Below are 17,703 nucleotides of genomic sequence, written 5' to 3' on the forward strand. Positions count from 1 at the left end.
TTTACCACAGTCATTGTAGTTACTGTACAGCATAGATATAAAATATAGATAGGCCTATACCGGTATTTATAATATGCTGTCCCCCTCAGTGGTTGCCTAACAACCAACTAGCCAATTACAACGCGTGACTGGATTAGAACATGGAAGAGAAGACCCAGAACTTTCGCGAATGGAACTTTCTGGTGCATCTGTGGGCCGTCCATACGGGGTCAGTCTGGATGATGACTGATGAGTGTTGATTAATTGATTCACTCGATGGGGTCATTTTTTTGTGTTTTTAGTAAGGTTCCAAATTATCGTTGCAACAGGAAAGACATTTCGTCAGTTAGCTTGATATCTCACAACATGCTGCATGGCTGGTAAACTTAACAATGACATTGAAAAAAATAATAACAAATTATAATTGTGCTTTGACCTTTAATTTCTATAGCATATGTAACTCCCCTTTTGCTCCATTAGCTCTCACCCATATTCAGAAAAAATATTTTCCATTTTATTTTACAGAAAGAGTGTGGAGGTTTCCATCATCTAGCAGCAGTAACTCCAGCGAAGAATACATTTTTTTACTGACTGGTAAGGAGAGTGTGGAATCATCATTTAGCAACAATATCTGAGGAAGACATAGCACCTCTCATATGGCTGCACGTCAAGGCGCAGTTAGTTAGAGATTACAGATACAATACACATACCTGTATTTGCATACAATGCTTAATCTATAAAGTACTTGATAATAGAAATCAATAAGATACTTTATTTCTATTGCAATCCTGTAGACTGAAATACAGGATGGAATAAGAATGTAGCATGCATCTACTAGGCACATTATCAAATGAAATCAACATATTCCACAGATTGAACTAAACAATACATTCTGATATTTTACTCAGGAGGAGCCACTGTTTCAAATGTTTCTTGACTATACTCACAATATGAATTTTATTCTGATTTAATTTTGGGGGTATTATTCCACTTCTCCACCTGAATAGGCTACTAATTTGCAAGTTTCAAGTTGTTCTATACACACTGTTAAATATGTTCTGTTATAGAAGTTTCCAATTAAATGAAAACACCTCTAAAAGTACATAATTAAGGACTAATAACTAAGGACTAACAATGTACAATGTACAAAAGCAAGTTAATAAAATAATATGCCAGTAGCCTATAACCACGAATGCCTCATGCAGTTTTTTTGCTGGATCCACAAGGAAAACAGTTTTGGACCTCTTTCCATGGCATGTGATAAAAGAGAAACTAATAGTCTCCCTGATTTACATAAGAAAAGACAAACTCATTTATATTCTGTACATATTCTTGAGAGAGGAGACCACTGGACTTTATTTCAGCAATAGGTGGCATGCATGTCTTTTCATGATCACATTCTCTGTCCCTCCGCAAGGGGCTTGATGATGTTACAGATGGTGCTTGTCTCATGAGAAAATAACTTTACACAACTTCTTCTGGGTGAATTGAAAGGCTCCAAACCAGTGCAACCAGCTGTGAAGACACGGCGAGATCTATTCTGATAAAAACCTAAATGGAATTTCTTAATGAAGAGGATGTTGCTAACATTGCTATCAGGTAAGAAACCATATACTGAGGAGGCGGTCACTCAGCAAACTGATGCTGCTCTCTTTCAAAGCCTTTGGACTAGTAATTACACATCTTATTGCAGATTATTTACATCTCTTAGTACAGATCATGTTCAGTAAGTTTTTAATCTATCACTACTGTGAAAATATCTTAGAGAGGATGTTAAGTTAAAGATAAATGGAACATACTTTTAGGATATTGGTATGTCCCAACAGCTGTATGAATACCACAGGCCATAAAATTGGGTTTGTTGGAGGAAGTGTAATGTTATCTGAGAAGAGATTCAGGATGTATGGTAAGTGTGATTTAAGACAGCCTTAAAGGTGAGGAGGATAAACCCATTAGGGACCATCCCAATCATCTGTTGGCAAAACCAAAGATATATTCGTCACCTGGCTATTGTGGTGTTAGTTCATGATTCATGAGAGGTGGCAGTGGCTCAGAGTCAGGGGTAGAGTGCATGGCCGGATGGGAACCAGTTCGATCCCAGGCTCCCCCAGAGTGTCGGAAGTGTCCTTGAGCAAGACGCTGAAGGTTGGTGCCTGGTTTCCTCTGCCTTCAGTGTATGAATGGATGAATGAAATGCACAATATATAAAGCGCTTCGGATATAAATGCAATATAAATGCACCATTTACCATTAATGATTATAATACTAGACAATCTGACAATTTCCATCCTCCCTTCACTCATGCCAGTTCCCCATTAAAGACAGAGATCTTTACTCTGGAATACACACATTAATTATTACTTAAATACTTATTGCCAACTCCTCATCTTCAATCAGTACAGTGTATTTATTTATTTGCATAATAAAGGATGGGAAAGGAAACCCATACAGGGCATATAAAAGGTTCTTGAACTAAATTGAATCAAGGCCTTGATGTTGTTGAATAGAAAAGTGTGAACACATTAAAATATATATAATATCTTCCCAGGATAATATCTATTTTATTGTTTTACATTCAAACTGTTTGTCCAAAGGCACACCGGTGGATGGATAAAGATATAAACGGTAATTTATATTTATGGGCCAATCTACTCGCTTACTCTGCAGCGCAGTGTGAGCTTGTAGATCTGCTATTTACATTATTTGGGGATTTTGTTAAGAACATTAATTCATAAAAATGCACATAAAGTGCACAAAGACCCACACACCGTCTGCACTTGCAATACGAACTTTATGGGCGACTGTGATTGGTCATTGTGGATCTATGTGTATGTATATAGCTATGTGGCTACCTATTATCAGCAGATGCCTGAAGAAGGTCTTTGACCGAAATGTTGCATATAAATAAATTCGTATTGCAAGTGCAGACGGTGTGCGGGTCTTTGTGCACTTTATGTGCATTTTTCTGAATACATTGAGCCCTGCCTACGCAGTACGCACCCACCTCAGAACATACAGGTGTGCATAATACTTTGTTGCCTGTTAAGAAAATAAAATGTTTGCCTATAATGAATGTGCCCATAACCGGAACAACGGGTTAAAAGAGGTGTTAAAATAATTTTAGATTATAGAATTTGTCTTTTTATTGGGAAATTAGTAAAGGTATAGTGTCCTCAATGTAGGCCTACTCAATAGGTAGCCTAGTGTACTCTAATTGTGTAATCAATCACTCGCAAACACAGCTGGTGAAATGGGGGGGTAGAACAGCATGTGGTAAATGTGTGACAGCTGCATGCAAAGCAAACAGGTTTTCCTGACACTGTGACAGATCTGTCACACGAGCTATGGAGAAAAAAAAATAACATTGTTGTTTGGATAGTTGAATTGAAAAATACAATCTGTCTGTCTGTCTGTCTGTCTGCCTGTCTCTCTGTCTGTCTGTCTGTCTACTAGATGTAAATGAAAAGTCTTTCAGTGAACTACTCTGTCAAGCAAAGCGAGAGGGGTTTAGTTGCGAGTACACAGTAAAACCCTCAGTGTTCATTTATCCATTTGTACACTCTCAGAGTTCAATAGCCACTCAGTATTTTACAGTGTACCTAAAGCCTGACATTGTGCTGGGTAAACAATTAGAATCATGTGATCCAATGTGAACATCAGCCTGGATCACCAATCCATGGGCTGAATGTGAGGCAGCGGGGTGCATGCATATGAGCTCTCAGTAGCCCATTTATTTTCTGTGTTTCAGTCTTGTGTCCTCAGCTCAGGGGTCTATGGCTGACGGTGAGGAAGAGGACAAAGAGCAGGTGTCTGTTGGTGAGTTACATAGAGACAGACCAGGGGCCTGCTGAATAAGAGGACTGTGATGGTGTGGGGAATTCTTTGTCCAGATGCCAAAGCTAGGCTCTACTGTTGGTCAGCAGATTCAATATTGCTCATATAACTAAATAAGTATTGGATTTCTCTCTCTCTCTCTCTCTCTCTCTCTCTCTCTCTCTCTCTCTAGAGAAGAAGGGCATAGCAGAGGTGCTGTCCAGTGCATGTCTTGCTCCAGCAGACTCTCTCTGGACCTCTGAAGCCAGTGGTTCAGTCAGGCTGAGGATAGAAGAGTCTTGTCCAGAAGAACCTGTCACAGTTCATCAGATGTTCAAAGCCTCTGTGGACAAATATGGAAGCATGTATGCACTTGCCAGCAAGAAAAACGACAAATGGGAAAAGGTCACTTTCTTGGAGTACTATCAGCTCTCCCGGAAAGCAGCCAAGAGCTTTATAAAGGTATAGTTCCCCAAAATAGTATTACTGTTAATATAAATATTGACAATATGCTCATTGAAAATTAGATATTTCTTTATTACAATGTGTGCAGCTTGGTTTAGAACGATTCCACGGAGTGGCTATAATAGGATTCAATTCAGCAGAATGGTTCTTCTCTGCAATTGGCGCCATCATCGCAGGGTGAGAAAAATACCGTCTATAGTATAGCAAGCATAGCCTGGCTTACACACTGCATTGAACTAACCCAACCAATGTTTGTGTCCAATATATGCATTACTTCATACCTCACATTATCCATAGGTATTCATGGCACTTTGTAACTTCATTCATGTTATTTTTCTACCTCAGTAATATTTCATATTCTTCCTTGCAGTGGGATAATGACAGGGATTTATGCAACCAACTCCCCAGAGGCTTGCTATTATGTGGCCAGTGACTCCAAAGCTAACATTATTGTGGTGGAAAACCAAAAGCAATTGGATAAGATATTGCAGGTATATTGTTACTTCATTCAGTATGCAAGTCTTCATTTATACTGTGTATAGTACGATCAAACACAATGGTGAATGCACTTTAAGCCTAATTCAGGCTTTAGTGTTGTATGACATGTTGTCTGACAGTCTGACCCAAAGCAATTAATATGTCATACAATAAACACTTTACTCTCATGCAACAGATACGTGACAGACTGCCGCATTTGAAAGCCATAGTCCAGTACAGTGAACCTCTCCAGCAGAAGCTACCCAATCTGTATTCTGTAAGAAATTCCGAAACATGTTACATATTACCCTGACTGGAGTGGCTTTTGAATTCAGATGATGACACATGATTATTGTATGTTGGTGTTTTGGGATAGTGGCAGGAGTTCATGGAGCTGAGTCTCGATGTGTCTGAGAAAGAAGTGGATGACATTATCAGCAGTCAGAGAGCCAATCAATGCTGTGCCCTGATTTACACATCTGGTACCACAGGCAAGCCAAAAGGAGTCATGCTCAGCCATGACAATGTAAGAATAGTGTGATTACTTATCTGTCTGCAAATCAGATATAGCAAATAGCAAAATGGCCACTGTGTGACTAGGTCAGTGGTGACTGTTTTACCTGCTCAAGGTTGTCTGTATACTGTCCAACCAACACTCTGATGCATTTAGATCACATGGACTGCCAATCATGCCAGCAGAGTTGGGGACATGCAGCCTGCAGACACTAAACAGGAGTCCTTGGTGAGCTACTTGCCTCTGAGTCACATTGCTGCCCAGATCTACGACCTGTGGACGGGAATCCAGTGGGGAGTGCTTGTATACTTTGCACAGCCAGATGCCCTAAAGGTAATAAACTCATGTAATGGGTTTAGAATTGATTACTTCTTGAAATGTGTGACAACGGCCCAAAGATGAAAAGTAGAATAACGTTTACATAGGGATAAAATGTTCAGACATACCTATTTCATATGTTTCACTACAACCATATTATTATTATTGTCTCATTCTCAGGAGATACCTCAGGTCATTATGGTGATGGTTGCAGTTTGCTCTTAACTCTACTAAAGTCAGTATACAATCTTTATAATATCTCTATAATCACTGCTGACTAAGAAAACATGAAAATACAATACTGTATACATATTATTTACCAGTAAGACGCCCCGAGGGCGAGGTCACATGCATGCATCCGCCTGGATGACGGCAGACTGCTGAGCTGGCGCTTGTCATGGGGGGGTCAGATCAACATATGGAATGAATTCTGTACTGGCCATATATGGAGCGTGTCTTGAGTGTACGGGGTTTGATGAGGTCAGATCAACATATGGAATCAAGAAGAACAGGTCAGCTCCATATATAGAGATCTAAGGGTTTGAGGTGTGAGGTCAGATACACTGATACAGTTATATAATATGGAGCCGGCCAGCAACTCACAAGTGATGATCCAGTCTTCTCCATGTATGGCTATCCAAGGTTTGATGAGGTCAGTGTCGTGATATTCATATATGGAGAAGGCCATATATGGACAGGTGATGTCACAAGGCGTGATGTCACAAGGCGTGATGTCACGAGGCCTGATGGACTGATAACCATAATTATGTAGAGGTGTGACACGACTGATGGATGTGTTTTGCAGGTTTTCATAGTAATCTGCGACCTAAGGTCGCAACTATACTGTATTAATAATAGAGTACTATTGAAAACAATCAATTATACAGTGACATCCTCAGTGTTAATGTGTCCATTTGTAACTCTGAGAGTGCACAAAATGTTGGATACATTTCTTGTACATTTAAATCAATGCTGAATGCAGATGATATTACTGTGTAGTGTGTAGACTATTCCTTTCCACTTCTATTAGAGTTAAGTGAAAATACCCTCTTTTTTTAGGGAAGTTTGATAACAACATTGAAAGAAGTCCAGCCTTCATCTCACATGGGGGTTCCACGGGTGTGGGAGAAGATGATGGAGAAGATAAAGGAAGGAATTAGTCAGTGTGGATATGTGAGAAAGAAGATGGTAACATGGGCCATGTCTGTGAGTCTGGAAACAAATAAAACGTGTACACAAAAGTAAGTACTGATGAAGTTTAACCACTTAAACCTGATGATACATCATACTATGAAAATAGCTGATCTACATACAAGCTTACAACACATTGTATTGTGAGCTTATAGATCTGCAATTTAGCTCTGCAACACGTGTATAAATTAACCATTAAGCTTCGTTTGAGAATGTTCGGCTATAATGTGCCCAAAATTGGGATGTCAGGATTAATTATTATAATTATCGACAGTGTTGTATCCTGACAAAGAATACTTGTTTTGATCTGTATAAAAGCTAGCAAAATGATTACTAATACATTCTAAATCATCCAAGAGTTGAAGGTTCAGGACCCACAGCCATAATTAAGAGACATAATGTAATTAAAGGTACGTACAACATTCTTTTTTTCCCTTTCCCATTAGAAATGATGAGAAGCCATTTCTCTTTGCCCTGGCAAACAGCTTCATACTGGAAAAGCTTCGTGCTGAGCTGGGTTTCTCTTGCTGTCAGAAATTCTTCTCTGGAGCGGCACCAATTGGTACTGAAACCATGCAGTTCTTCCTAGGTCTTAACATCCGATTGTATGAGGCCTATGGCATGAGTGAGAGCACAGGACCACACTTTATGTCTGGTCCCAAAGCTTACAAACTACCAAGGTGAGCCTAAAGGAGACAAACATCACACTAACAATATTCATTTTGAATTATGGCTTTTAAAACCTCTTCACCAAACTGCCAAACGGACAGAGATGTACTGATCAGTCACCCAGTCTGCATGCCACCACTGCAGCTTCTTTCCTAAAACTGACACGCTTCTCAATACTCCCACACAGCACCTGCTGCCTGCTGGGCCACTATGAATTTCTTCCACAATTATTTACTTTATGTTTTGTTGTTATTGTCGTATGATTTGTTATTGTTACCGTGTTTACACTCTGAAGTGTGAATAGAGTAAATGTTTCTGTGTACTGAGTGATGGTTACTTTCTGACAGCTGTGGCAAGGTGGTCCCTGGTTGCCGGTACAAGCTAGCAGACGTAGACTCTGCTGGGACAGGAGAAATTTGCTTTTGGGGACGTAACGTTTTCATGGGTTTCCTAAATATGGAAGACAAGACCAGAGGAGCTTTGGATGAAGATGGGTGGCTACGTTCTGGAGACCTAGGGAAAATAGACGAGGAAGGCTTCTTGTACATCACAGGGAGGATAAAAGGTAGGACAGTCACACAAAAAGCAAATGGCTGAGTTTGCCACTTTCAGCTCAGAGGCCTACAGTACATGGTGTTCTGGTCTGATGGGACTAGCCTACAGTACATGGTGTTCTGGTCGGATGGGACTCGGGTCACTGAACACTTTGCCATTGTGCTCTGCATCACAAATAGCAAGGATGTCATTGTGACCTTTCTCTATTCAGAGCTCATCATCACAGCAGGAGGAGAGAATATCCCACCTGTTCCTATAGAAGAGGCTGTGAAGAAGGAGCTGCCTATCGTCAGCAATGCCATGCTGATAGGGGACAAGAAGAAGTTCTTGTCAATGCTTTTAACCTTTAAGGTAATACACATGAATTGCTGTGAATATGATAATGTCATACCACTGTTCTGATTAGAGAAAGATGGAATTACATTTTTTGGGGGAAGATTTTCATCATTTTCAACCTTATCCTCATAATTAGTCATAATACTCTTTTTAAGATGGCACCATTTCCGTCTAATCACTCTGTGCTAACTCTAAGAGTGGGCTATGAACAATTCAGAAACCTTCCTAGTTCCTACCAATGATATCACCAATGAGATTCCAAGCTAATAGAAATAAATTACAGCCTTTCTCTTACTGGAAAGATATAGCACACTGAAAATAGAAACCATTGCTCTTGCATAAACATTAAGAAAGAGTTCTAAATGTTTTAAATGACCAAGCCTGCCTACCGATGATGTAGGTCTGCCACGTTCACAGCCCAGAGGTCACTGAGACACAGATTGAGTGGATATATATAGTTTAATCTAGGTACAGTTACAGTATCAATTGAATTAATATAATGAACAGAAACAATTATGAAAACAAGTTGAAATGGGCTTTAACAGAAATACCAAATTAGGTAGGCAACTACAAAAAGGCCTGGTTAAATGAAATGCACAAGGAGTCTTAAGTCTGTTGATCCTTTTCAGAATATTTGTATCCATGTGATGTGCCCTCGATCTCACGCACTGCAAGAACAAGCCTTTTGAGACAAATAAGGCTCTGTCTCATTTGGAAGGATGCAGCCTATTACCTTGGTACTTATAGTTAGGAACGTTCCTTATTAGGTTCCAGTTTTGTCCAAAAGATCACATGAATTGAAACATCTATACCACGTGCAGTAACATCCATTTTTTATTTTTCATGCAGCCTTTGTTTTTATCTGTAATTTTGTTTTATTTTAAAGAAGAAACTGAATCTGAAAAAGATTGAGGAAGTTAAAATATTTTTTTTTAAAGACTCGTCTTATGGTATTCTATGCCTCGTATTATGGTATTCTATGCAGAGACCCACCTTTCCACCAAGGCAAGGAAGCTGACTAGGATGTAACTATTAGGAACCAAATTGTTCCTAACAATGCTAGGTCTACCTAGGAAACGTCCTTGCAAATGAGACATTCAGCCTATTGATTTTGTGTTACTATGAAATTTAATTGAGGTGGCCATCCCCTGGGTCCTCATTTGTTGCAAACAACCCCTTACCCCCACTGCCATAACCATATTGCATATCGTAATAACCTTATTGTACAGTTGTAGGCCTATTACAGGAAGCAGAACAAATTTACTTCTATAAATTATGTTTTGTAGTACACACCGAGTATTTAAATAATTTTTGTTTTAATTTGTTTCCAGGACAATTTGTCCATGTATTCACTGTGTTTGGTGAAGAAGTGATGTAAATGTCAATAACTAAAACTACAATTTGTAAATAATAATAATAAAATATATAGTGAATAACCACAACAGTCATATTCACCCACCACGACCACCAATGAATTGACAGAGATACAATAACTAAGGTTTAACTAAACTTTAGTGCTGCAGCAGTGAGGAAAGCATGGAGTCCAAAGAGGAGCTCAGTGTGGAGGCTGTAGAGTACTGCCAGCAGCTGGGGAGCCAGGCAACCACCGTTTCAGACATCATTGGAGGCAAAGACAAGGAAGTGTACCAGGCCATTCAAGAGGGAATCAACAGAGTCAACAATGCAGCCACCTCCAATGCCCAGTGCATACAGAAATGGATCATTCTGAGGAGGGACTTTTCCGTTTCAGGAGGAGAACTAGGTAAATTCAAGGCCAGTTTCTTAAACAAATAAGTGAATGTTGTTAATGGCATTGTCTGTTTACTGTATTCAAAAGCATGTCATTTTCTAGTCAAGATTAATAGTTTTTCCTTTTCATTTATTTTCGACCTCTAGGTCCCACAATGAAGCTTCGTCGGCCTGTTATCTTGGAGATGTACCACAATGAAATACAGAATCTGTACATAGATTAATAGTTATGTATTGTATGTTATCAAAGTCAATAAGTCACCCATAGGATCTCTTTAATGGAGAAATGTTGTTTATATTGACATTTCATTGTATGTAAAAGACTAAAGTAAGAGAAAATATTTTTTATTTGAGAGCAAACAATGGTAGTATCCTAGTGACTAATAGTTGATAAAAAATCTTCAGTGAAATCTTAAGTGAGGTTGTGCAGTGCCACAGGCTGATAAAGATATAAAGCAGAGTATAGTGAGCTTTATTTATTAAATCACTGCCTTAAATCATTTTATTTGTATTTTATGCTACAATATTTGTTGTAATAATATTTGTAGAGGGCTAATGCCAATTTCAGTATTTTCTTTCTACTTGTGTTCTGACAATTCTACACAACAAGCTTTACATGCATAACTCAGTGATGGGAGTCATATTGAAGCGCTGCGTTCGTTTGCTTCCACAATACATGATATGAGCACTTACTGACTTACTGAGGTCAAAGACTATGAATAACATTAGCCACTAGCAGTAACAAATGATGTGTGCTTAACTGACCTGGTTGAATAGGAAATAAACACAATCTTGCGTCTGCCACCATTTTTATACTCCGTTTTGTAATCAGACCAGCAGTCAACATCAGCCAATAAATAATATATCAGATTGAGCAGTTGAACAATGTATCTCACACACATACAGTGGAAATGTTCAGGTTTTAAGACAGTGCTTGTGTTTGCAGCATTAAAAATAAACATTCAGAAACACAAACTCTTGACTCTTGTTTATAGGGCCAAACTTGTTGGAAACAGTTGACTGCGTGATACGTAGCCTCACACCAGTACACCCGTCCCAAAATAGGACCCATAGAGGTAAATATATTATTTAGTAACACGTACACTATGACAGTGACAGTATGCACAGTACAGAGAAAGATCCAACCCCTGACAGTGGTCCCTTTTTGGTATTTCTTTACTCTGCATCTTTCACCTTCTCACATATGGCTGCTGTGAATTCTGAGCATTTAGATTTTCCCCCAAGGTCTCCTGTCAGAACCTGAAACAGATAACACAGGTATAGTAAGGCTCCAACTTTTGGGTTGTGTCATTACATTTTCATGATACAGTATAACTCTGCATATTGATGAGATATCTTCAACAGTTGCTCCCGTTGAGAAAGTGATATCCCCAAAATATATATTTTTTCTTCTTACCCGGTTTTCAAACATTCTGGAATTCAGGGTGGCCATTTTATTTAACAATTGTATTTTTTTATCATTTAATTAATTGTCATTTCTATTATTTAACATTCTTCTCACTGTGAGTGCATTGACTTGCATTGCACAGTGAATCAGGTCTCAAACTCACTCCTTTAGCTCATTAATCCTCTGATGTCTGGCATTTGTTTTAAAATACAAAATATGGTCATGGGTGGTATGTCAACTTGGAAGGATATTAACAAATGCAAAACATTGCATGATCTTGAAAATGTATAATATTGCAAAACCTGACACAGCATTTTCTTTATGTTGATTTTCCCTGATAGGGTTCCGGGATAGTGATTTTCTTACCAATTGAAATTGTAAAAAACTGTTGACTTGACATTGTAAAAACAAAATAAAAAAATACAGTGAGTTTGTAATGTTACATACTGTAAATCGTGCTTGGTTTGATTTAGTTTATGTGGGGGAAAAAAGAGTGACTTTGAGTCCAGTCTCTGTGCAATGGAAGACAATGAGCAGAATATTGATGTGAGCTACCAAGTACATAGGTCAGACTGACTTGACTTATTGTCAGTATCGGGCAAGAACGAGTAGTCCACGTCCTTTTTAATGTGCTAGACCCCTGGGAGATGGATTGCTGAGGTGGAGCACCAGTGCTACTCATGCGCAGAGTTGGCAGTGCCCAGGATCAAACTCAGGACCTCGCAGTCCAAAAGGCAAGTTATCTGCCAACTGAGCTACCTTGACACCATGGAGAACTTACAAAACAGGATAATTTGACCACTGTCCCGTTACTAAACGCTACTGCTCTTTAAGGTTTTTATGATTTTGTGTTGCAGTTTTTATTTTATGCAAAAATAATTGTGTTGCCGTCTTGTCCATGACTCCCTTGTAAACTTGAGATTACTCCTGGTAATATAAAGGTGAAATATTCTGAAATGAAATGAAAGTGAAATATTCTGAAATAAAACAATATACATATATTTTGCATTATCAACGGAGCAACTATTCAAGGTATGTCACCAGACTTTTGGAGTTACATCATGGCAAGTTATGTACACAACACAAACCCCTCCCAAAGAAACTACTGGGAGGTCCGCACATGATCAAATCATCACAGCAGAATTCCTTCCTTACCTAGTAGAACTAAATATCATAGGCGTCTAACCTTTTTTTCTCTGATTGTATCAAAGCAGGCGGCTTGGATCTTCTTGCCGTAGCTGTGCAGGCCCATATGATTCAGCATCATGACTGCACTGAGGAGCAAAGCAGTGGGGTTGGCCATGTCTAATCCTGCTATATCTGGTGCAGTTCCATGAACCTGACAATAGGAAAGACATCATGTTCTGTCATTATCAGGGTTAATGTTTCACGATGACCCTTGAAATGCTGAATTATGGTCTCAGACGGACGAACTCGAGTGACTTGTACTTTGACAATCTGCTACATCAACAACACAGAACTATCCGACAGAACGATGCATTTGTCGTGCTGAATGAAAAAAAGCTATTTTACTCACAGACTCAAAAATGGCAACACCATTAGCGCCAATGTTTCCACTGGGAGTCACTCCGAGACCTCCAATCAGTCCAGCACAAAGATCACTGCAAGAGTAAATAGATAGAGTATATATACCATGTCTACACCATGATATACGCTGACTAGACAATTGTGCTTTGTATTAATTAAACACAATCTTCCAAGTTCCAACACATTTGTATTATGTACAGATAATAACTATGACTATAAAATAAGTCATGTAAGAACTATTGCAAGCCATTACGAAAACGAATTACCTCAGGATGTCACCATATAAATTGGGCATCACAAGTACATCGAACTGTGTGGGGTCCTGTACCATCTGTGTAAAAACAAAGAAAAATAATGTTGAAAGCATGAACAATCATGCTATATCGACAAGGATTACAAAGATCTGTTGTATAACTTGAATTATCTGCAAGTATATAAGATAATGTTCAGGATACTTACATTAAGACACACAGTATCCAAGTACATCTCATTGAATTTAATATCTTTGTATTGTTCAGCTGCCTCTCTGCACTTTCGTAGGAAAAGACCATCTGATAGTCGCCTGTATAGGAGTCATCAATAAAAAATAAATCCCTCAATCAAATCCAATAGATGAACTGCCAAGTGCTGAAAATAACTTACATGATGTTGGCCTTATGGACAGCGGTGACACTGGTCCTCTGATTATTTCTGGCATATTCAAAAGCATACTCAGCAATGCGTCTGCTGGCATTTTCTGTAATGAGTTTAATACTCTGTACAACCCCATCAACAATCTGAGAAAGACACGGAAATCAGGGAACTCCCATTAGTTCTGAATGTTGTTTCTTGCATATACCAACAAATTACAAGCAGCAGTTCTGTGTTCACTTAGCCACTTGAACCCCATCATCGCCATTCTGGAGCCAACATTTGGTGAAGAAGTTGGCAACATGTTGCAATGCAAACATATGTTTAAATGAGCCTTTAGACATGCAGTTTATATGAAGAGAAGGAGTTATATATGTACCCATATGTTAACTGAAAAAGGAAGTAATTCATTCACACACACACACACACACACACACACACACACACACACACACACACACACACACACACACCTCACCACCTCTCACCGTATGTTCAATGCCACTGTATTCTCCCTCTGTGTTCTCTCGGATGGTGACCAGGTTGACATCAGTGTAGGGTGTTTTGTAGCCCTCGATGGACACACAGGGGCGGACATTGGCATAGAGGTCAAAAGTCTTTCTGAGCAGCAGATTCATAGAGGGATGGCCAGCAGCAATTGGTGTCTTTAAAGGGCCTGTAGATTAAAATACAATTACAAATCACAATTTAGGCATTTCACAGACACTCTTACCCAGAGCAGAAAGCTTGTACGTCCGCTATTTTCTTTATATATATTTTTTTTTACATATTTGCACAAACAAATATAATGTATATAAAATAGGTCTTAAGTGGGTACAGTAAGGGGTATACCTTTGAGTCCAATTTTGGTCCTGTCCATGGATTCCTTGCAATCAGGTGGAATCATCCACTTGCCACCAGGACCCTGGATGGCTGTAACATTTCTCTCCTCCCACTGGATAGGTGCCTGAATCACAGGAAGGAATATGATAATCTATTCTATATTCTATAACATACCTCAACAAAATACCTCCCAAAAGGATGACACATTGTTGACATTAGTGCATGAGTGTTCCTCTAGCACCACCATCAGGCCAAACTTTACAGTGAGAAATGTGGTGAGATTTGTAGACATGGAAGTCTTCATTCAGTTCAGTTAATTATAGTTTTCATAAATGTATCAGAAAATATTGCTGTCCAGTAACTGTTAGAGCATTGTCAGGGTGCTGTGAAATGAATACTATAGTATCTACCAGTTAAACTTTTTTTTTGCAACAGGTGGACTGCCTGTAGTTTGATATGTATCCAACAATTATTAATAATCAAAAAGTGTTACATTTTCCCATCAGTGCTTACTTTTGCTGCTTCAAATATCTTCACAATAGCGTTGGAGATCTCTGGACCGATTCCATCCCCTGGGATTAAAGTGACCGTCTGCATCTGTAGCAAAACAACCACAACATCCAATGTTACATCTTGTGTACAGTATAAGTACATAATATAACATTATTTTTACTCTTATAGTAGACCTATAAAAGGTCATACACACCCCACGGATGGACGTCCTGGATCGTGCAGTCTCTGTCTTCAGAGCTCCAACTACCCGCGACACCTGAAAGTGAAAAAAGAGACGACTCTTAAAAACAGGTCAATTTAAACTGCCACGGATATATGGTTAACCTCATTAACATGCTCATAGGTCAGTGAACTTGTTGGCCCAGTTTCAATATGACAAAATATTGTTTTGTATTTATATATATATATTATTATTCAATTACATAATGGTTGCCCAGCTAGGTCTGGAGGACAACATCTCTGCATCTTTCAAACATCCAGATTTTCTATTTCTATCTTCTCTGACTATGGAGCAATAATGACACTTATTATAAGCAGTGAGGTGCATTTAACAAAAGCAGTGAACATGGACAAAACAGAATGAGCCAAGGATGTTTTTTTTCTCCCCCAAGTTTTGATTACTGCCCATCACATGACAGAGTGTCCACCCTGAGACTGGGAGGTCAGGGTTTGATCCCCTGCCGGGTCTGGGACCCAATGCCTCCCTGCTTGGCACTCAGCATGAAAGCGTTGGATTGTGGTAAGTCCCTGCGAGGCTGCGACATACATCATCGTGTCCAGGGATGTGCTTGTTGTACATCAAGCTGCCTCACCCTACAGAAACAGGAGATAGGCTCCTGCCCTATGGGCCTCATGGCTCAGCATGGCTTACATCACATGACATGGTCTGATAAAACATTTAATATGAGATATAATGGACATAAATCTCTAACCAAATCACATTCAAGACCAATCCTTGTTCACTCTCTCTCTATATATATATATATATATAACATACCCAACAAATTCAATATATTGTGCCTCATAGGTCCAAGAGAGAAAAAGACCACATTAAAGCATTTGAATATATTGAAATGTAAAGCACAACACAGAACAGCATCTATAAGAAGTGCTGGGGATGAATGAAGAAGCTGATCTGTAAAGGACATTGAGAAGGCAGAGCAGCAGGATTAATTATGTCTCTTTAGAGTTAGTATTAGTAATATGCGTACTATGCATAATGCCAATGGAATAAATAACCTTCTTCAATCACCATATAAGATGCCAGCATGTATTTAGACTCAACAATGACATTTCTCTCATGATGTCCTTTAAGGATGCCATGCAGGGATACAACTATTTTCTATTGTGATTATTTTATTGATGGCTTTCGATTAATCAAGAAGAACAAAATATATATAAAAATTGTAACCAATTCATACTTTTTTTTAAACATCTTTAACTATATGACATCCCCACTAAATAGGGATAGAATATTTATCAATTATATATTTTTTCTGTTGTATTTATTATAATTAAGTGGTTTAATTAACAGTTGCATCCCTAATATCATGTGACAAACATTTTCCCACACAGACACGGGTGATGACTCATGGGTTGGTTAGTTAGCTAAATGGAGAAGCATCTTATCAGAAGCATGGAAGGTCACCTTGAGGTAACCACTAGTAGTAGTAAGCATGTACCATAAAGCTAATCTGAACTGTAGGTATTGCACTTTTAAGAGGAGTTGGCCAATAAAGTTTAGAAGAAATCAAAATGTCCATTCCAGATCTGCCTTTTAAAATTAGGTATGCTAGGGGTTGTCCTAGCTACGGCATGTCTTTCTTTAGCCAGGAAATAGAGAACCAATCATGATGCTTACTTCCTCTGACTTGATTTTATTCTTGTCATTGATCGATAAACCCCACTTTCTCAGTAGATTAAGAATCTGCAGATTGCAAGAGGAGTGTTTAAGCGACATTTGTTCACAATAACTTATCAGTGGCACACTGGCACAGCTATTCAGTTAACGTTAGCAGCTGTGGCTGTATGACATTGAAGCCAATTAGACCAATCTATTAGCTATACAGTGAATAATGAAATTAAATCAGGGACCAAGCTTCACCACGGACTGGGCATTTTATAAAGTAAACTTATACAATGTTAGTTACACCGCGTGTCACGTGTATGTCAAGTCTGTCAGGTATCGATTCGGTGGTTAATGTTAGCTTGATGGCTAACTAGCAAGAGTCAAGTTGCTATGGCTACAGGAAGCAGGCATATATGCTAACTATGAAGTGTGGAGGAAGGACACTCAAAGGCCTTTGCCGTGCCCTCTCAGTCCTTCTCCAGTTCATTGTTATAGCTCGCTACAGCAAAAAACTTCTAGTTTGTTCATTAACGAATTATTATGTCCATCACTTACCGTTGACCTCCATGCGCTTCCTCCTGCCATATTTAAGTAATAAAGGTGGGCAACTAACTGGCAACACTAGCACAGTATGGCGACCGACACGATACACTATCACACTGCAGTACCTGAAGTCCACCTGTATTTCTACCAGACTGCCACAAGAGGGCAGACAATACCATGAGATGAGACAGAAATGGACTGTTTGGGCGTTGATAATTGTCGTGTGTAGGCTTGTCGCTTGTCTGACTGCTAGGCAGGCACTTTACTTGTGGGGAGTCAGTGGGACAAACAGACAAAAGAACA

At 39.0% G+C, this 17,703-nt stretch overlaps 2 protein-coding genes across 2 annotated transcripts; one reads left to right on the forward strand and one right to left on the reverse strand.

Annotated features, from left to right (window-relative positions):
- The first annotated feature begins 1,493 nt into the window (after positions 1-1,493).
- On the forward strand, positions 1,494-10,344 carry acsbg1 (acyl-CoA synthetase bubblegum family member 1). The gene is made up of 14 exons (XM_083763296.1): positions 1,494-1,578; positions 3,728-3,795; positions 3,986-4,254; positions 4,346-4,434; positions 4,628-4,748; positions 4,931-5,011; positions 5,111-5,260; positions 5,405-5,581; positions 6,626-6,807; positions 7,204-7,437; positions 7,774-7,991; positions 8,193-8,332; positions 9,833-10,079; positions 10,214-10,344. The coding sequence occupies exons 1-14, from the start codon at positions 1,535-1,537 to the stop codon at positions 10,288-10,290; spliced, it is 2,097 nt and encodes a 698-aa protein (XP_083619422.1). The 5' UTR covers positions 1,494-1,534; the 3' UTR covers positions 10,291-10,344.
- A 514-nt stretch (positions 10,345-10,858) lies between these two features.
- LOC310857577 (isocitrate dehydrogenase [NAD] subunit alpha, mitochondrial-like) lies at positions 10,859-17,556 on the reverse strand. Its single transcript, XM_083763297.1, has 11 exons — positions 17,413-17,556; positions 15,202-15,264; positions 15,009-15,092; positions 14,505-14,619; positions 14,141-14,328; positions 13,665-13,798; positions 13,482-13,584; positions 13,289-13,353; positions 13,012-13,096; positions 12,661-12,813; positions 10,859-11,326 (listed from the first exon to the last, which is right to left on the reverse strand). The coding sequence occupies exons 1-11, from the start codon at positions 17,440-17,442 to the stop codon at positions 11,243-11,245; spliced, it is 1,104 nt and encodes a 367-aa protein (XP_083619423.1). The 5' UTR covers positions 17,443-17,556; the 3' UTR covers positions 10,859-11,242.
- Between the last annotated feature and the right edge of the window lie 147 nt (positions 17,557-17,703).

Source organism: Protomyctophum parallelum (genome assembly GCF_964188405.1).
Source record: "Protomyctophum parallelum genome assembly, chromosome: 4".
Taxonomy (NCBI): domain Eukaryota; kingdom Metazoa; phylum Chordata; class Actinopteri; order Myctophiformes; family Myctophidae; genus Protomyctophum; species Protomyctophum parallelum.